General features: G+C 40.1%; 1 protein-coding gene across 1 annotated transcript; it reads left to right on the top strand.

Annotated features, from left to right (window-relative positions):
* The first annotated feature begins 7,514 nt into the window (after positions 1-7,514).
* Positions 7,515-20,861, top strand: LOC118006613 (neuromedin-U receptor 2-like). The gene is made up of 4 exons (XM_034999324.1): positions 7,515-8,240; positions 14,422-14,506; positions 17,107-17,232; positions 20,184-20,861. The coding sequence occupies exons 1-4, from the start codon at positions 7,515-7,517 to the stop codon at positions 20,453-20,455; spliced, it is 1,209 nt and encodes a 402-aa protein (XP_034855215.1). The 3' UTR covers positions 20,456-20,861.
* Positions 20,862-21,260: the final 399 nt, after the last annotated feature.

Raw genomic sequence — 21,260 nt, 5'->3', positions numbered from 1 at the left:
GGTATTGCTGTGAACTTCTTGCAGGAATGGCTGGAGTGTTTGGAAAAACCCTAAAAGCCTTGCCAACCCATCCAGCATCTCCCCCCAGGGCCCTCATACCATGCCCAGTCCCCTCCACTTGCGATCACTTCCAGACTCGCAGGATCATACTGATTAAGAGAGAACTAGAGAGGACAGCTAGTCCAGTGATTTTCATACTTTAATGTACAAACAAATCTCCTGGGAGTCCTCTTAAAATGCACACTCTGATACAGGAGGCCTGGGCTCCAAATTCTGCATTTCTAATAAGTCCCACATGATACGGACACTGCTGGTCTATGGGGAACACTGAGTAGCGAGAAGTTCATTCATCTTTGTCTGACTTATAATCCTTTCCAGCAGCTCTGAAAGGTCTCCAGTCTCCCTAAATATCTTCCCTGCGAAGGGGTCCCTACCTCTCACAGAGCTTCCTTTATTTTTATTTGGAGAACTCAAGAACCATTAGGAATCTCATCCTTATTTTAACTCAATATTAACCTGTTTGTAGCATCTTTACTTGGCTCAAAGAAGCAACATGGGAAACATTTAATTCATCTTTCACATGACAGTCTCTTAGAAATGTGTAAACTGCTCTAATCCTTGCACCCTACTGAAGTGCTAGCTCCCCAAAGTCAATCTTTCTTGGGCCTTTGTGCTATCACTTTTATGATTTCTAATCTCCTTACTACTTGGTTGCCTTCATCTGACTCTTTGCAAAATTCCAACAATTTACTGGGGTGTCATCTTTTAGTGTCTGTTTCCGTGGTATTTGCAAAAACTAGTTTGCTGTTTATTACTTAATTAGGCAAATGGTGTGAAAAGGCATTTCAAAGAAAAAAAAAAGAAAATGACCATTAAACATTAAAAAAAAAAAGTCGAACTTAAATCCAATTAAAATAATACTGTACCCTGAAAAGGAAACTTTGCTAATGTCTAGTGTTGGCAAGGTTTTGGGGGCATGTGCATGCTCAGTCACCACAGAGGAACTGTAAATTTAAGTAGCCTTTTTGGAAAACTAGAAAGTGAAAGATGAATTTAACTTTTTTTATGTCTCTAACACAGGCTTAAAAAGGGGAGTTACCAAAAAAAAAAAAAAAAAGCATATTTAGGGTTCTTTTTAATCATACCTCTTTGACCCAGGACCTCTACTGATATGTATCTAGTTACTGGAAATATTTTCATCTTAGTCAATTCTCCCTTATCCTAAATTTGATAGCGCTGCCGTAACTACTATGAGGACTTCTTCCATGAGGAATACTAATAATAGCTACCACTTAGTGAGCACTTACCATATGCCGGGTACACAGGTGAACTCATAGATCCTTGAAGTAACTACTGCTATTGTTTCAATTTTTACAGAGGTGGAAGTGTTGACTCAGAAAGGTCCAGCATCTCCTCAAGGTCACATAGTCAGAAAGTGACAGACCTGGGCGCTCAGTAGTCCTGTTGACCATATCTCCTACCTCTATCTCCTCCAACCACCACCCTCTGCCACCATCTAAGCCCAAGTGACCATCACCTCTTACTTGGATTAATGAAATAGCCTGTATCCCCTCATCTTCTCCACCTCCAACCATTTCTTCACTGTAGCCAAAAAGGATCTTTCTGAGGATTTTGTCCTGCTTAGAATGTTTGTTTCATTGGCTTTTTTTAATTGCAGAAGGAACACACAAAGCCCTCAGTGTGGCCTATGGGTCCCTGCATGGGCCCCATCTCACAATATGTCCCCCACACCTCCTCCTGATGGGTACTAGACTCCCTCCACCCCACCACCGCAGGACATTTGCACATGTTCTTTGCTTTGCCTGGAATGCTCCTCTCCCAATCTCCATCCCTAAGACTTCATATTAGTTTCTTCTTATCTCTCAGATCTCAGAACTAAATCGCATCTTGTAGCTTTATTTATAAAGTACCTCTTTCGTGCAACCCTGCTATGATTTTATATTATTTATGTTATTAGTTAATTGTCTCTCCAACTGGACCACAAAAAAACCTCTGATTATTTTTATTCAAATTACCTTCTATAGTGGCTAGCATGCTGAATGGTGTCATCTACAAGTAACCCTTTATATAAATAGCACTAATATGGCAAATTGCCGCTTACTTTATACCGTGAACTAATTTATACCAGAACAATATGTAAAAGCTATGTAAAAGCATTTTGACAGGTTCTATTAACTTGGGTGCATAAAATTTTTATTTTTTAACTTAAATAAGGAGTCCCTTAAAACATGATTCTCAGAATTGAGTGCATGCATGTCAGCTATGAACTGACCTTTGGGTGGATATACTGTGTCCACAGGAACACTCTATTTAAAAGTAGATATCCCTGAAATACAAGGCTCAGTAATTCATATGAGAATAAAATAGAATTGGTTACATGGTAATTCTGAGTCATGACTCAGGGCAAAGTCCTTGCACTCAGATAGCAAAGGGTCAAGTCTGCTTGGATCCAAACAGGATCGTTTGGATCTTGGAACTGATAATAATTAACTATGTGAGTTTGTGAGGCATCTAACCTTTCTAAATCCTGGATTTTCTTATCTGTAAAAGAGGAATAACAAAAATACATCCTCGGGGTGCCTGGGTGGCTCAGTTGGTTAAGCGACTGCCTTCGGCTCAGGTCATGATCCTGGAGTCCCTGGATCGAGTCCCACATCGGGCTCCCTGCTCAGCGGGGAGTCTGCTTCTCCCTCTCCCACTCCCCGTTTGTGTTCCCTCTCTCGCTGTGTCTTTCTCTGTCAAATAAATAAAATCTTTAAAAAAAAAAAATACATCCTCAATGTGTTTTTTCAAGGATTGGATTAAAGAATTCAAATAAAGTGCTATTGGAAGAGGTTGTCAAGAGGATGTGACCACCAGTTGACCCATGAGCTGGACCCAGGCAATAAGAGGCTCCTTACCCCCTCTCTTGTCCTTGGAATATATGTTCTGCCCACCATCTCCACACTGACAGCTGTCCCAAGAACACAGCACAGAGCAAGGAAGGCATTGCTGAGACCACCTAGACAATATATGTGACTGAAGCCAGTGAAAGCCATCTATAAACTTTTAAGATTCTGGCTGCAGGTGCAGAAATCTACTTGTCTTATGGCCACCCACGACAAGTCTTGTACATACATGTTACCTACCAATCTGGAGTGATCTCCCTCATTCTTCAGTCTCTCCTCACTCTCCATATACGGAAACCAGTGTGCAAACCAACAAGCACTTGCACAGCTCCGGGCACAGAGTTAACACTCAATCATGGAAGTTGGCATGGCTGTCACCGCTAATGATGATGATGGTGATGATGATGATGATGATGATGATGATATTTTGCCCTCAGAAAGGAGAGGAGCTTAAAGGGGTAAGGTTTTAAACATTATTGGGGCAGGACTTTTTGACTTTTATCTCCCTTGAAAACATGCCATCTGTCAGGTGCTGACTTTCACTGAGTCACATTCTGATCTGCAAAGAAAATTGTCTATTCTGGATGCTGCTCAGGTACCTACTTTCATAAAGATGTAATTACTAAAAGTCTCCGTCTGTTGGTGGTTTAAGCACCCTTAGTCATTCTCTGTTTCCAGTCAATATAAGTCATCGAGACTGGAGTGGAAACTGATTTTATTTCCATCAAAGAGCTTTGAAAGAAATCAACAGCCGCCATGATTCTCTTCCTGGATACGTGACATCTCCTGCCACAGAAGTCCCCACTGACTTTCTGGGAAACTGTGAGTCCAGAGAGGTGTCTGTGAAAATTAGTCTAATCAAGGATCTCTTCTCTCTCTTTTATAAATCTGCCAAAGTGCACACCACTGGGCTTTGTTCCCTCGCCTGTAACACAAAGATAAAAAGCGAACCTACCTCACAGGATTACTGTAAAGATTACATATGCTAATATGTGTAAGATGCATAAAGGAGTGCCTGGGAAGAATAACAGCTCAACAAATACCAGCTATTGTTTTTTTTTTTATTTTATAGATTTTAGTAGATGCTACTGGTACCCTCACACCACATCCCCTTAGCCCACCTGATTGACGCCACTGCTACAAAGAGTAGCCCTGTGCATGCTCAGACTTACCTCTGCTGATAGAGTTGCGCCATGAGTTCGTGCTACATTTCTATTTCTCTATCCCATAACCTTCTCTGACAACATGGAAGCTTGTTCAACCCACGAGCAAGAACAGTCTAGAGATGTAGGGGAGTTACTGCCCCCAGGAGCAACCTTTAAACAACGGGGGACAGGAACTGGTGGATAAAAACTTAAGCTTCTTTTCATTCAGGTAAACAATTCTAAGAGGTTTTCTGTTTGATTATGAGGAAATTCCAGGGGAACTGACTCCCTATTGTGGCTTCCTTGGGTTTTCTCCACATGAGCTTCCCCCTCTTGCCTTAGGTGTCATCCAGACATATTGTCAAACATTTGAAGGTGACCCTCATATTGCACTTCACTCTTCTGAGTCTTCTTTAGGCCAAACATTCCCAACCTGCATCAAATGTTGCCTTTGGGATACTGAACCCCTCCTCAGTCTCACCGCCCTCACATAGCTAGACAGTGCAGATCCAGACCCAGGTAACCTGGGGAATAGATGTGCATATAATTTCTTATCAGCGACCTTGACTTGCTCTCCTGTACTGATAGTTCATTAAAACTGAGAAGTCCTTTTCACATGAACACTCCCAAACACATCTCCCCGTTTTAAATCTTTCAAGTATTTTTGACCCCAATAAAAATACACTTCTATTAAATCGTTATTTTATTACATACCTTACTATTAAATCCTTATTTAAAATACTGTGCCATTTTATTTTTTTTTTATTATTATGTTATGTTAATCCCCATACATGACATCATTAGTTTTTGATGTAGCGTTCCATGATTCATTGTTTGCCTATAACACCCAGTGCTCCATGCAGGACATGCCCTCCTTAATTCCCATCACCGGGCTGTCTCAAACATTTCATCAGAAGCTATTTCACTCTACTAACAATCCTATCAGGCAGTACTACTTTACTCATTTTGCTGATGGGATAACTGAGACTCAAGGAGGTTAAATAAGATTCTTGTGGTTACACAGCGAGTAAGAGGCATGCCCAGGATGTGAACCCCAAGCCTGCACTAGAGTCCACACCTTTATCACTTCTACATCATCTCCCTGCACCAAGCCTGTTCTCGCATCCCTTACTAGACACCGTTCTATTTGATTAAACCTCCCCTGTCACAAAAGAGATGCCTTTGAATCTTTAATTCGTTGTCCCAGTCTCGAGTTCACATCTGTTACTGTCCACCCTTATGATTTTAATGGCCCGGCATCTCGATGAGAGACTGCATCCCAATACTTACACTTGATCAGAAATATATATATTCAAGTTTGCTAATAGTGATTGCAACGTCAGAGCTCATCATGAATGAGAGGGCTCCAATTCTGCTTCTGCCATGACTTTCTATGTATGTCATTGTTAAGGCTGTTCAGCAAATTTTCCTGCTTCTCCATCTTCTGTGAATATGGTAAGAGAGCACTGCCTGCCCGTGTTGTGTTTGAATGGATACGCATGATTAGCCCTGGACAGAGAGCTGGGAGCTATGAGCAAAGGTGCCATGTATTACTCACTTCTGGGCTGGGGCTTATGATTACCTACTTGAGACCTTCCAGAGCTCACTTTTTATCGCAATGATCAGCAAAGTCCCAGAGAGTGACCACTCCACCAGCCTGGATCCTAGAGTGAGTACAGCACAGGACAGACCCTCCAGCTGACCAATGATAAATCCACAGTGTGAGAAATAAATCTTTACTGTTTTAAACCACTGAGATATCATTTCTTACAGCAGCATAAACTGCCCCAACCCGACCAACAGATTATTCTTGGACTTGACCTCTTGACCTCTTTAGTCTCAGTTTTACCATTCAATTTAACAAATAAAAGGGAAAAATAATTAACATTTGGTGAGCATCTCTTAAGTATAAGGTGCTTTAACACAAGTACTCTCATTTAAACTTCTCAACAATCATATAAGGTACCATCCCTTGCAAAAATATTCCCAAACTCAGATATCTCCCAAATCTACTGCTACCATAGTACTCCAAGCCATAATCCGAGGCATTACTATTTCTTAGAATACTGTATCAGCCTCCTGCCTACATCCTATTAAAACTTTACCCTTCTTAATTCTGCTCAAAACTTTCCAAAGATTTCTCTCTGCAGTCTGCTATATCATCCTAAAAAAATTTACATGATCTGGTCCCCACCAGTCGCTTCAAGCTAATCACTCATACTCTCCTGTCTACTCATTAAGTCCCATCTACATTTGTCTTCTTGATGTTTCTGAAATGCATCAGGCTTGTGACTGCCTCAGGACTTTTGCACTTGCTATTACTTTTGCTGGGAATGCACTTCCCTTAGCTCTTTTATGACTGACTTTTCATCATTCAGAACTCAGCCCAAATAACATCTCCTGAGATAAGTTTTCTTTGACTACCCTTGATAAGAGAACACCTCCAGCCTTTTGTTTGTATAATCCCATTTCCTTTTTCCTCAAAACACAAATTATTATCTTCAATCATATTATTAATTTGCTTGTATATTTTCAGAATTTCCTACTGTAAGAAAAGCTCCATATGACAGAAATTTTGTCTTGCTTGTTCACTGATGCTTCTACAAAGCCCAGAACATTGCCCAGTACATGGTGAATCCTCAAGAAGCATTTGTTGAATGAAATAGAGTGAATGAATCTACAATTTACAGATAAGGAAATGAGGCTGGCAGAATTTGAGTAACGTTCCCAATGTCTTACAGGATTTCTATGGATGTACCTGATTCTAAACCCCACTGCCTTTTGAGACAGGAAGGGCACTGCCAAAAGACACTGAAGTGACTGACAACAGGCAGGGCTAGGTGATGTGCAAGTGTTCTTACAGGCTTTGGATTCTATTGTGGATGCAATCAAACCAAAAAAGGCACATTGATCATGCTTTCCCCAGAAAGCCCTGAATTTCCAACAGAACAAGATAACTTGAGAAATCTATTGATCTCCCATTCTTGTCATGCTGAGCAGGTGACAAGGATCAATGGAAATTTGTACTCTCCTGACCAAGACCCTGCAACTTTAATTTGTATTTCCACCCGGATTCCCACAACTCTGCAAAATGCACTGCTCAAACAGTGTATTTAAGGTAGGGCATCACCGTTTGTGTCAGCTGTTTTCCCAGCTCCTTCCAATTCAGAGAAATGTCTCCCCCTCCTCTCCAGCTCCCTGCTTCAAAGCCAGCTCTCCGACCCAGCGGTCTTCTTGCTGAGCGTCTCACACACACTCATTGGGCCACAGACTGTGGAGGGGCGGGGCCTCTAGCTCTTCAAAAGGGATCTGGGTTTGAACAGCCCAACCTTGCTGAAATACTCACACTCTCCCACCCTCTTTCCCCTGAGTCTGTGCTTTCCTGCCTGCTTTCTCTTTCTTTTCTGGCTCAGCCTGGGACAAAGACTCATATCAGAGGAGTCTCAGGTCTTGCATTTTAATGTCAGTGATGGAAAAACACAAGAATGATTCCTGGATCCACCAGCAGGAACTGCAAGATCCATCCGAGAGATACCTGAACAGCACCGAGGACTATCTGGCCTTCCTGTATGGACCTCCCCGCAGCCACTTCTTCTTCCCAGTGACTGCAGTGTATGCACTGATTTTTGTAGTGGGGGTCGTTGGTAACTTCCTGGTGTGCCTGGTGATTCTTCGGCACCAGACTATGAAGACACCCACCAACTACTACCTCTTCAGCTTGGCTGTCTCCGACCTCTTGGTCCTGCTCCTTGGGATGCCCCTGGAAGTCTACGAGATGTGGCGCAACTACCCCTTCCTGTTTGGGCTCGTGGGCTGCTACTTCAAGACGGCCCTCTTTGAGACGGTGTGCTTTGCCTCCATCCTCAGCGTCACCACGGTGAGCGTGGAGCGCTACGTGGCCATCCTCCACCCGTTCCGCGCCAAGCTGAAGTGCACCCGGCGGCGGGCTCTCAGGATCCTCGGCATCGTCTGGGGCTTCTCCGTTCTCTTCTCTCTGCCCAACACCAGCATTCACGGCATCAAGGTCCACTACTTCCCTAACGGGTCCCTGGTCCCAGGCTCTGCCACCTGTGCGGTCATCAAGCCCATATGGATCTACAATTTCATCATCCAGGTCACTTCCTTCCTCTTCTACATCCTCCCCATGATTGTCATCAGTGTCCTCTACTACATTATGGGCCTCAAAGTGAGTATCCAAGCTCGCTGGCTTAGGGCAGCATCCCTTCTTCTCTCACTGACTCGAAGTTCAGAGGAAAAACTTAGAATTGGAGAAATTCAGAATTGGAAGGAAGTATAGAGAAAAACAGAATGAGCCTAAAGGGGAAACAGAAGTTAAAGGAGTAGCCTCAAAATTAGGCAAATACTAACCACAACTATAAACCATTTCCTTTAACTCACTTTCCATTATTCTTCCTCTGTGCCTGTGGCTTTCAAACCTAGGAGTTCTACAGATCACCTAGAAATCTTACTATGTGTATCAATGTGCAGGCCCCTGCCCCAGGGAAATTCTGATTGAGTAGGTCTGAGGTGGAGCCTTGTTTTAAACAGCGCAAGGTGGCCACCCCTGGAGGGACTGTTCCACATCCTGTTGTCTCCTGCCCCCATCTACTGCCTGCATCGAAATTTTCCTCTGGACCAACTTGGCCAGAGTATAACATAAGCTATCTCTGCCTATCTTCTACTCCAAGACAGACATACAATTTTAAAGTCAGACTGTCCCTTACGGTTGCTTTGACCCTTTGGTTGAAATACCAGGCTAAAATGCAAAAATATGGCTTGAGAGGGACCAACTTGGATTTCTCTTGATCAGGTGGAAATTGAGGGACAAGGACGTGAACAGAGCACATTAGATAGAGTAGAAGAAAGTGGGAATAAATGATAGCTGAGATGAATAAAAAACTGTCACTTAGTTTGCAACATACCTAATAATTAGAGGTTCCTATACTCATGGTGGTAAACTGATTTTTTCCCCTTTTTTAGGATCTAAATTAGCTGAAAGAAACTACTTTTGGTGAAGGTAGTAGTGAGTCTATATAATTCCTCTCCTGGTATATTCTGCATCCAAATTCATAGAGATGAAATCTAACTGTGACAGCTTTATGCCCATTTAAGGAGGCAGCTTGTGTAGGAAGCAGTCTTGGGACCATTTAGACTCCCAGGTCTAAAGCCCACATAAAACACACTTTTAGGCAAGCCACACAATTCTCTCCTGGAGTTAGTTTTCACATTTATAAAATGAAAAGGTCACATTAGATTATATCTAAGGCTCCTGATAGCTCTAACAGTTTGTGATAACTTAAAAAAAGGAGGAAAAAAAAAAATCTGTGAGCAGGAGCAACGTGAATTATAAATGAAGGGAAAACAAATCATACATCACATTCACATCATCTGCTTCCAGACGGCTCTGCCACCACGTATTCTGTGACAATTAATGTACTCCCATCTCAGTGCATCTCTGGGAAGGGGAATGTCAGAAACGGGTGCCCCGCAATGGTCCGTTTCCATATCTGCTGTGCCCAAGGTGAGCAGCAGAGTCCAAGTAGGAAGAACAAGTTCCAAGAACCACAGATGTCTGAACACAGGAGTGAATTTAATCAGGCAGAGAGTTTTGCCAATCTCCTCTTAGAGGGCTGGGCCCTCTACACCGAGAGACGCATGTCACCCCAGACTAGCTTGCAGTGTCTTAGGATGCCCTGTGTATATCACTGGAGGGAAAGGACTTCTGCATGATTCCAAATATCATAAGCCCTATGAGAAATCTCACCCCGAACTGACCAATACCATTTTGCCCGACACCAACCAATCATTTATCTTGGGTTAATTTGGAAGAAGTATTTAACTTTGAGTAGGAAGCACATACCCTCTACCCCCAACCAATTACCTTGTGTTTCACTTTGTTTTATTGTCATGAACCTATAGGCACCTTGTATCAGGAGCTAAGTGAGAGCTCAGACAACAGCTTAGCAACTACTAGTTTGGTTTGTGTGTATAGTGCAACTTATAACATTCCTATTCTCAGGAAGGATGAACTGTTACCCAGGGGACACCAGGGAAGGAACTATCTGCTTAGTAAGTCACTGCTAGAGGAATTTAAAGATCTGTAGACTAACAGTCAGAAGAAATAGGCCCTAGTCTATGGCATTGGCTTCACGGCCTTTGCAAATGCTGTACCTTTTGCTATATCATTGCCTGAAATATTCCTACTGTTGACCATCACAATCCCTTTTGCTTTTTAACTCTAACTTATCCTTTAAATCATACTTCACCCACACTTTCTCAGGGAAGTTCTCCCTGACTCTCTAGCTGCACCTGGTCCCTGTGTATGTGGTATGATTCCTGGTGATTTTCCTTCATTGCATTTATTACAATTTATAATCTATACTTGTGGGTTCCTTAATTTATTTCTCTCCAACTAGACTGTAATCTGAATGAATGAATGAATGAATGAATGAAGTTAAATTATTTTACTCATTGCTGGACTTTAGCTTTTCTACCTTCGAAAGCAAGAGAGTTGGAAACATTATTTTGAAGAGCTTTTTGACCTAAGAGATTTAAAAGAGACTAAGCAAATCTGATGATTATTAAGTTATTGACTCCCTTGGCAAATCTAAAGTTATGATTGACTTTGGCACTCACTGCCTTCAGAAGGCAAAAAAACCCTAAGACTGATGAAATCCCAGGACCAAGGAAGGAGGGGAGCCCATATGTGTGTTCAAAGCTGAGCATTCAGGGCTGCTGCATCATTCCAGCACATGAGTATCCACTAAGCTGCTCTCCAAGGTTAGAACATGTTAGAGAGGGAAAACAGACAATCCCAGGGCAAGTTTCTTTCTCTCTGAGAGGAAGTTCTTTTGGAGCTCTCACCTAGTACTTGTAATTCTGCATGCAGCATTAACACTTGAATCGAAGAAGATGGATTATGAATTGTAGCAGAATCCAGCCATGCCAAACAGAGTTGCACTAATTTTTTCAAATAAACAGATTTTGTTCAGATTGTAGAAATATTTACACAAAAGCTAGGATTATATTTTGGTATTCTGAAGCTTGGTCTCCACACACTAAACATCTGCTGGAATGATTATAATCATATAAACAACTGATCAGCATAATATATCAACCTAAGTCAGCCCCATTGACCTCCCCCCTCACCTTTTATCTTACACAGCTTAACCAACTGAGCCACCCAGGTGCCCTTTTATCTTACACAGCTAAGGAGTGTGGGGTAGGAAGATCTCTGAGCTTCCAATACAGTAACCACAATTTTTCACTCTTTTTGTATCTTCACTTTTAAAATAAAAGTTCAGAAGTGGAGAGAATACTTAACAGTTGAATATCTACTTTGCTAAACATCTGAAGGGAAATAAAAGTATCCAAACATAAAGCAGTATTTAATATTGGCTAGACAAATTGTTTGGATTCTATTCTACTAGAATAGTAGAGGGCTTCAGATTCTGTTGAAATAATGTATACAATGCATAAATCAGTTTTTCACTCTCCCTCTCTTTGGCTAGTTGTGTCACTAAAACCTACAGAAGCTGAAAAGTAAGCAATGATTAATACATTTATAATTTTCTTTTCATTGCAAACTACACTGTACAGAAAGCCTGTTCATGAAAGAACTGTATGGACTGTTTGCTTTATGTTTAAGGAAATTGTTCCTTGAAGTAGAGAAATTACCAAGGAAAACTGTTAAACTCACCCACAGAAGGGACTAAGAGATCCCAATAGTTTTTCATTGTTCTTAATTATGGACTGAAATCAAATACTGTGATAACTATCTTGTAACAATGACAAATTTTTAAAAATGGTATGAAACAATTAGAACCTTTAGTAGATTTAATTGATGATGAGCTAATAAGATTTGCAGTTTGATTTATTACTCTTACCTTAAATATAAAGGTTTTTTGTTTTGTTTTGTTTTGTTTTGTTTTTATCTCTGCATCTGGCTGCTTCTTTGTCTCAACAAAAGTGCTGCTTATGGGTGAGCAGTACCATGAGAAAGAGAATTTCTGAAAGGGACTCAGTAATCCACATGAGTGGGACCACAGATATAAATAAATAACAGTTTCCTCAAAATTCAGTTTTTATAATGTCTTTCGAGTAAAAGGAAGACAATAATCAGAATGACCATAGTTATATATAACTTACTGAGTATCACGTGCCGAGCACTGAGATGAATGCTCCACCTGAATTATTTTGTTTTACATTATGTTTATAACTTCTTATCTTCAGTTTCATCCCATCTATTCCTAATAACTGCACAGTATTTTCCCTTCTTTCTCTCCAAGTTCTAGGTGACCTCTGAAGAGTCAAATCTCACAGGAACTTTAATCCCTCACTTTGTGAAGACACAGGTGTATATAGAGAGCACCAGTATATTCAGAGACAGATGGTCAGGTTTGTTAATCATCCAAGTGGATGCTTCAGGACTGGTGTGGTCCTGAGAGCTACCTGACTTCTAGGAGCTAACATGTTTGTTAGACAGACAAGATATTCCTTTGTTGAACTTTGGAGGCAAGTTTTAATGACCTTCCCGTCCAAGTCTTATTTAATTTTAAATACCTTCTCTAAAGTATTCTGTAAAAATGCCATCCAGCCCAGGAAGCTGATTCTTAAAGCGGTTTGCTCTACTGTTGCACATAACCACATCAATCTCTTTTTTATCTTGAATTGGAATACATCTTCCATATATCTACCCAAGACTATATAGAGTAAGTTGAGCTTTCTTTCCACCTGATGCCCTTGATCAGTGTGTCAGAACTTTCTACGGTGCTAATGAAGGAACCCCAACTCAATCTGGCAAAATATGATGGGAAGTAGAGACCTGAGAAGTCAAGAGGTAGAGCTGGCTCTTGATGATGATTAATCCCATAAAACACACAATGTTCTCAAAGACCTAGCTTTATTTCTGTTTCTTTGCTCTTCTTTTTATACTGTTGATTTTAACCTCAAGATCCTCACAGAAGGCCATTGGTGGTTCCAAGTACTTTCCTCATGGTGGGGAAAAAAAGTAGCTCTTGTATTCCAGAACTCACATGCAGAGAACAAGAAGGCTCCCAGTGAAAGAGAAATAAAACTTCCATTCCTAGAAGTACAAGCAAGTATCTGAAATCGCTTTGATTCCAATTATGCAGTCACTGTGATTGATGGATCGTAGCTACATTGTTCATGTTCTGAACCTGGAGCTGGAGGTGGGATCATTCCCATCCAAATTAATGACTAGCAATGCAGAAGGACTAAATTCCCTAAAGCAAAATCAGGGTACCACTGGTAGGAGAAGAAGAGAATCAATACTAGAGAATCAATCACAAATACATAATGTACTATCTTCTAGATGCTTGATGGTAGTTTATCATGAGTCCTTAAAGCTTTCTTCATCTGGTTGTATATCCTCCAAAACTAAAAATATGTGAATTAAAGAGAAGAAAATTCTACAGCTAGGTGAATGATGCAGATCTTCAGTGCTATGGGAGTTCAGAGGAAGGAGAAGAAAATGGGCTACAGTGGCCACCAGAGTCTTCAAGAGTAGATGGGACTTGAACAGGGTAGGGAAAATTGCATGCACATGTAGTGTTAATATTTGATATTTTTAGATACTTCTTCATGGATCACCACATCTTGCAACAGGATGAGTATATTTTAACATCTAAACTCAGAAACATAGGCACTCTTATCAGTAATACTAGTAACACAGATTTTTCCAAATTGTGCTCCTCAAGATATACTAGAGATTCCACTGAAAAGGGTTGGGTCAGAGGGGATATTGTTGAGTCAAAGAAGCACTATCTCCCTTGAGGTTGAGATGGGAGATGTGGGGTGTGGAAAGTGGGGATGGTGGAAGGATGATACACAAACCCCCAAGAAGATGTTCATAATGTCCATCAAGCACATTAAAGGCTCTGAGAAGATCCACAATAAAGACTATAAACTTTATGAAGCAGGAACAATATCCATTTTGTTTTCTAGTGCCTACCCACCCTATAGCAGAGGGATTCCATTCTAATAATTATTGAATGAATGAATGAATGAATGAATGAATGAATGAATGAAAAAGCCTAACATTTTTTACTTTAGATTTCACACTTTTCATGGAATACCTATTAATATACTGCACAACTAGGGTTCTCTAGAATAGCATATGATACATAGAAGCTTTGCAAGGTAGCCACAACCATCAGTCCAGTTGAGTTAGGTGACTCAGATCCAACTTCACCTCCAATTTACTGTTAAACATTTGACAAAGTCTTACGTTTCTTTAACTCCCAGATTTTTGTCTGCAAAATGAGTGTTAGAGTTACACTTCTGGGATCTTGACAGAAGGAAACAATGTTTCCCTCCCTTAGTATCTTTTTCCACTTCCCTTGCAGCTAAAAAAAGACCAACTCCTTGGGGCGGATGAAGTGACTGCAAATATTCAAAGATCAGCCAGAAAATCAGTCACCAAAATGCTGTGTAAGTCCTCCACTTTGTTCAGGTTTGTTTGTTTGTTTGTTTGTGAAAGCAAAGGAGTTGCATCTAGTACTGAGAAAGTGCTGCTGGGATCAGAATAAAAATTCTCCTGAAACGTAACATCAAAACCTCGGTTTTTCCCAAGCTCCTAGGACCTGTTTTGTTTCTATTTTATAGTTTTCAACCCTCAAACAATGCACTAAATTGCATCCTTGCAATACACTCTGTGTGGTATTCCATAAATCTCACTCTGTAAATCTCACTCTCTGAGATTTTGAGCATTTCTTTTCCTCTCTAAAATGAGCAGGTGAGGGCGCCTGGGTGGCTCAGTTGGTTTAGTGTCTGATTCTTGGTTTCAGCTCAGGTCATGAGATGGAGCTCTGAGTCAGCTCCGTGTTCAGCAAGGAGTCTGCTTAAGATTCTCTCTCCCTCTCCCTCTGCTCCTCCCCCACCTCTCTCTCTAAAATAAATAAGTAAATCTTAAAAAATAAAATAAAATGAGTGGGTGACTTTTAACCTATTTTGAGTTATAAGTTTTTTAAAAAATATATGATGAAAGCTGTGGACTCTACACTCAGAAAATGTACAAATATACATACACAAAACATTTTAGAATCCATTTCAGGGGATCATGCACCTCCTGACAACCATCCTTGGACTCCCTTTTAATTCCAGATTAAGAACATCTGGCCAAGAGTAAACAGTCATCCCGCCTATAATATTGTATCATTTTATATTAAAAAAGTACACTCTTTTGCATAGATAAAATATTTTAAAAATCCAGGCACTGATCTACACTCTCCCAAAAGAATGTTATAAAAATATATGATCCTACACTAGGGTATGAGAGATATTGATGAGAAAGGAGATTTATAATAAACTTCCCAAGTCAAAACCTAAGGTTTGGAAGAAACAAATCCTTCAGGCTAATATGCATATAAAGCACTCACTGTAACTGTGTGGTATTTATGAACAAAAAAACTGTGAAGTCACTAAAGTTTGTCTAATAGTCATCTTCTTGGAAATTGTTTAGCTTCTGTTGGCATCTGACTTTCCCTATTAAGAAATCCCATGTCTTCATTATCTCCCTCTTCCCTTTCTCCTTGATCATAATCTGCTCGCAAAAGAGTACACTCACATTAAAGTCACGGTGATAAAATATACAATATTTATTTGTCTTTGGGGGGTAGAGTTCGATTTTAACAGTAACTACATTTTTTTAAAGATTTATTTATTTATGAGAGAGAGAGAGAGAGAAAGAGAGCACTGGGGGGAGGGGGAAGGGCAGAGAGAGAGAAAGAATCCAGAGCAGACTCCCTGCTGAGCAATGAGGGGCTCGACCTCCTGACCCTGAGATCATGACCTGACTTGAAATCAAGAGTTGGACACTTGACCTACTGAGCCCACCCAGGCAGCCCAACACTAATTAAATTTTTAACTAAAGGGAATAGTAGGCAATAGTGAGCAGATTAGGGACCTTTCTTTGGGGGGTAAACTCAGAAGAATCTTTCAGGTATTCTTGCAATCATAACAGACAGGCAGACCGCTTACTCCGAATATGTTTACTGCTAACAGCAACTATATGTACCATTTACTCTGGAAACTTCAAATGTGCTCACAAGTTCAGAGAATTGTAAAATAAACACCCATCACCCAGCTTCAAACATTATCAACTCATAGCTAATCTTGTTTCATCTATATTCCTATCTCTTCCTTAGCCCCTACAAGATTGTTCTGAGGCAAATCTCCAGCATCATGTCTTGGGAAATAAAAGTATTATATAACTTCAGAAGAGAAAAAATATATTTACATATTTATATTGGTGAAGATTGAATGCCCCGAAGAGAAACTATGGTAGCACTAATCTCTGTCTTGGGAGCTAAAAAAAAAAAAAACAAAAAAACAAAAAAAAAAACAAAAACTGGGCAATAGTATATTTCTGTGAATCTATAATTATTTCAAAATAAAAATAAAAAGTATTGGAAGGAAATCTGTAATCTAGAAAGTTATAATAGACACATCCCCATCCCAATCAAAAGATGCTTGTAAAGCAGTATTATGCTCCTGATTCTTCTCTTTCTTTATGTCCCTCCCACCCCTTACAGAATGACTGAATTCACAGAAGTTTCTAATTCTTTCTAGAGTAACAAGATAAATTCATACATTTATACTACATCCTATATTAATAGTTGTTATTAATCTATGACTTTAAAAAACACCAATTGCTTGAACCCAATCACTTTATTTCTATAACCAGTTTATGTGGTTCCAACAATCTTCTTGCAACATATTTTCCACAATAGAATGTTTTTAGAACTTTGAATAAAGTCAATACTATTTTAAGTGTTCCAAAGTAAACTTAAATTATACAAGAAATCTTGTACAATCATATGGAAAGCTGATTCTAAATCCTATACAATTCATTCTCATGTGTAAATATTCGATGTGAAGGCTCATTACGATCTAGATGGTCCATTAAAATGATAGCTTAGGAAAGATGGGGGGGAGGAATGTTAGAAGGAATGGACGGACTCAGAGTGGGCATTGCATACCTATCCTTGCTTTGACTGTCTTTTGCTCTCTCATTCATCATCCTTTTCCAGTTGTCTTGGTCTTAGTGTTTGCTCTCTGTTGGGCCCCATTCCACATTGATCGGCTCTTCTTCAGCTTTGTGGAGGAGTGGACTGAATCCCTGGCTGCTGCGTTCAATCTCATCCATGTGGTGTCAGGTAAAATCTTGGCTGGTTTGGTTGCATCACACGTGTTCAGGTAATTGCAGCTGCATCATCTTGCTTAGAGCAATAGGTTCTATTGGATATACTATGATTATGGAGACCCACCATACAATAAAGAACACATTTGATTTTTATTTTATTCGTATATCGATTAGGTATATTATGGGTCCAAGAGAAATATACCAGATCAGTGTTTTAGATGCTACTTTATTGAAGACCTCAACTCTAAGCATGATGATTACAGCAGGAAAATGGTCTAAGAGGTGATTCCTTTGTTTTACTTCCAATGACCACATGATTGAATTGGTTCTTATTAATTAAACATCCATGTTTAATCCCTGAAATCTCATATTATCTTCAGCAAGTGTTAGATCCTCATGAAAGCCAACCAAAGGTATCAAGGTCTTCTTTTAGGCTACTTTAATGCTGCTTGTGAAGGATACCATGGAATTCGGTGAAAAGAGTGGTGGAAAGGTCATTAAATCAGAGGACCTGGATTTGCATCTCACTCCCATCGTTAATATTCGGAGTGATCTGAAGAACGGGGCCTCTTTCATGTCAAAGTTTCCTCAACTGTAAAATGGCGATAATGCCTACTCTATACAACCCATAGGCTGATGGTAAGAAGTAAATGAAATAATAGCTTTTTAAGCTGCACAATACTACATACCTTTCTATAATCATCACAACAAGTAGATGTTATCATCACCATTTCACAGCTGAAAGAACAGTTCCACAAAAAAGAACTCACCTGCCCAAAGTCATTTGGCTGGCCAATGGTAAAAACAGCATTCCAACCCAAGTCACCCAACTTCAAGTTCAGGGCTTTTTACTCCAAAGTGGAACAAAGAATGGTCACCCAAGTCCTTCTTTCTTAGCTAGTGTGACTGTTAGACTTAGGTGCAGACCACCTTGTCCCCCTACTTCAGTGAGTCACTGGCTGGTTCTACAAGCTCTTTAGATGATCAGAGACATCACCAGAGAAGAAAGAGAAGAGCAACCTGTGTGCGGGAAGCTCGACGTGTGCATAAAGCAAAGACCACAATGTTCATAGGAGTATTGAACGCCATGTATATTATCTGTTTTCAATCACCCTCTCTTTTGTACTCAGCAGGGCTTGTGAACAGTTTATACCTGGACATTAGTACTTTCCTCCATGTTAAATTAATTATGAATTCTGGGTGAAATCTCAAAAATATTTATAGCTCTTAGCTTATCTTTGTGATTAAGCTGAGAAAAACGAAAGTGATAAAATAAATTGGAGAACAGCACAAGATCACATGAGACTTGACTAGTTGACTCTACATCTCCAGATGCATCAAGACAACCATTTTAAGATTTCCAAATTACAGCATTTATATTAACATTTTCCTGTTAAAATATCATCTCTCTCTTCCCCACATTGTCAACCAGCTGAAGTCTACACCTCTTAAATGCTACCAAAAAAAGGCCTCCAACTTGCCTTTTGATCAAGTTATGTATTTCCGTTCATAAGCCATGCATTTGTCAGACTGGTTAATTAGAGAGTTCTGCAGATTCTGCATTATTCCTGTCCAATGTAACTATTCCTGTCTCTGAACATTTGCACAGGCTATGCCTTCTACCAGCAGTGCTCTCTCCTCTCTTCCCCAGCTATCTCCTGCCTGCTTCAGGGGCTGGTTAATGTTCAATCACTCGCTACCATTAAATCCTTCATGATCATTATAGTCCTTGTGTTTATGCTATCATGTGAATTTCCATAGGATGACTGTTAGTATCACATATTTTGCTCTTAACAGATACAGTTTGGTATTGTTCCTCTGTCAACTGCTTAAGTTAGGCATAGATTATTTCTCTGTAATACTGTTCCCTATCCTTAGAGAACAAAGTCTAAATCTACTACCTACCAATGTGCCTCAAAGTTTCTGGCACAAAATAAGAATTTATTGAATGAATTAACAGTCCACAGAAATATTCTTCTTCTGTATTCCTCCCTGCCCAGTTCTGTGTGGAGGGCATATGCCACTCTGTATGCCCTGAACTATGTAAATGAGGACAATCATGAATATGTTATTGACAGTACCTATCACTTATTTTATATTCTTAGCCATTCTCAGTCCCTCTGTGGATAGCATCTCAACTTTATCCTCACAGTAATCCAGGGAGGTGGGTTAGGATGGTTTGCCCACTCCCATTTGGCAGAGAAAAGAATTGTAATGCCAGATCCATCTAAGGTCACAGAACAAGCAAGGGCCAAGATCATAAATGAAGTCCTCCAATTCTCAACCTTAGGCCCATCTTGGGCGTTGGGGAAATAAAATAGGATGTAGTAATAAGAGAAGTGTGTATACCAAAGAGGAAAATGGCAGTGTACAAGGCATTTGGTGAAGAAAACAAATGGCAAAATACAATTATTTAATAAAGTTGGAAGGTGGGAAGAGCCATCAAGGGGAAAGGCTAGGTAGGAAAGGGACTTTGGGGAATATTTTTTTGAAGAGATAGTTAGCATCATAAGAAATATCAGCAGGGACTATGCCTTAACTGATTTACCATTCCTCTATTACTTGCAGTTTCAAATTATAAGTTTAAGCAAAGCTCCAATGAGATAAAAACATCTCTCTTTCCTCTGATACTTAAGCATCTCTTGTTAATGCTATGAGAGCATGTTCTTTAATTAAAGAAGTGGGGATCAAAGGAAATTGCCAAGCATCTCAGAGAGATCCCATGCCAGCCTAAACTTTTTGCAAGACTCTTTAATCTTTCTGTGTTTGATTCCTAAATACACAGGCGGTAGATCCATTCAGAGTATTTTGTATTCTCAATTAGAGTCTTTTTTATATTATTACTTCCAAAAGAGGCAGTCGCAGGGATTCGAGGCCTTTGTTAAATATTTATGCTTCTCTCTATCATGCCTCTCACTCAATTTCTCCTCAGTGTGTCTGTTTTTTTAATCTCCTGTGTTCCAGGTGTCTTCTTCTACCTGAGCTCAGCCGTCAACCCCATTATCTATAACCTACTCTCTCACCGCTTCCGGGCAGCATTCTGGAATGTGATCTCTCCTTGCAAACAGGGGCACTCCCAGCACCACCCACAGGGGCCACCTGCCCAGCGGAACATCTTCCTGACAGAATGTCACCTTGTGGACCTGACTGAAGATGCAGGTCCCCAGTTTCCTTGTCAGTTGTCTATCCGCAGCTCTCACCTGCCCACAACCCTCTGTACTGGACAGGCACCATAAAAGGAATGCTCAGAGTTGACATTCCTTTATGCTGCCTTACTGTAGGGAAGGACACCCATAATTTATGGCTTCTGATATGAGAGTAGGGAGATAAAATGAGTCTTAGAACTTATATACCCATTTCTAATGTGTGTGGATTTCCTTTGTTAAACAAATTGCTACTAAAACTGGACCTAAAACCCAGAACTTACAATTTTTAGTTAGCTTTCCATTATCTTAACCGACTCATGCCCCTTCACTAGCTCATGGAATAAAAGAAAAATCATGACCAGTAAAGTATGATACCTATACCTTGAGTAATTTTCACTTTGAGAAATAATTTGTCCTGAGTCATCCACACTCTGAGATAGGCTATAACTCTCACAACAGATGACCCCTGTGCGACATAAAAGGGAGACATGTAGATGATATGCTACTTTACCTGATTTGAGGGATCCATGTCAATGTCCTTCCACAGCAACGTATTTATCCTACTGCCTCATATTTTGTCATTATAATGTGATTCATTAGGGTTTTGAAGCCTGTTACTCAAAGAGTCCTCCTGATAATATGGGGATGCTTCTTAGAACTATTATTCCCACCTTCCTGATCCCCAACTCATTCTCAGTCATTCTTCACCAGAATGGGATCAGATCCAAGTTCTACTTAGAGAAGAATGGAAAGTGGGAGAAGGCTATGGTAGAGGGTCAAAAGAGGCATAAAATATTCCAAACACAAACTTAGCTGTTTTCATAGTTTGCTCTAGACATAGATTTCTAAATTCTTACTCCATAAACAAATAGACCATAAACATGGTCTACTATCT

Source organism: Mirounga leonina, unplaced genomic scaffold, assembly GCF_011800145.1.
Source record: "Mirounga leonina isolate KUSES-001 unplaced genomic scaffold, KU_Mleo_1.0 Mir_98, whole genome shotgun sequence".
Classification (NCBI taxonomy): Eukaryota; Metazoa; Chordata; class Mammalia; order Carnivora; family Phocidae; genus Mirounga; species Mirounga leonina.
The sequence above is the reverse complement of the archived record's forward strand: the minus strand, read 5'-3'. Positions and strand labels throughout refer to the sequence as shown.

Bases quoted from the DNA above. Each gene is read 5' to 3' on its own strand.
- LOC118006613 (XM_034999324.1), top strand. From the start codon at position 7,515: ATGTCAGTGATGGAAAAACACAAGAATGATTCCTGGATCCACCAGCAG. The intron at 8,241-14,421 runs GTGAGTATCCAA...CTTCCCTTGCAG, and splicing joins ACTACATTATGGGCCTCAAA to CTAAAAAAAGACCAACTCCT. The intron at 14,507-17,106 runs GTAAGTCCTCCA...ATCCTTTTCCAG, and splicing joins ATCAGTCACCAAAATGCTGT to TTGTCTTGGTCTTAGTGTTT.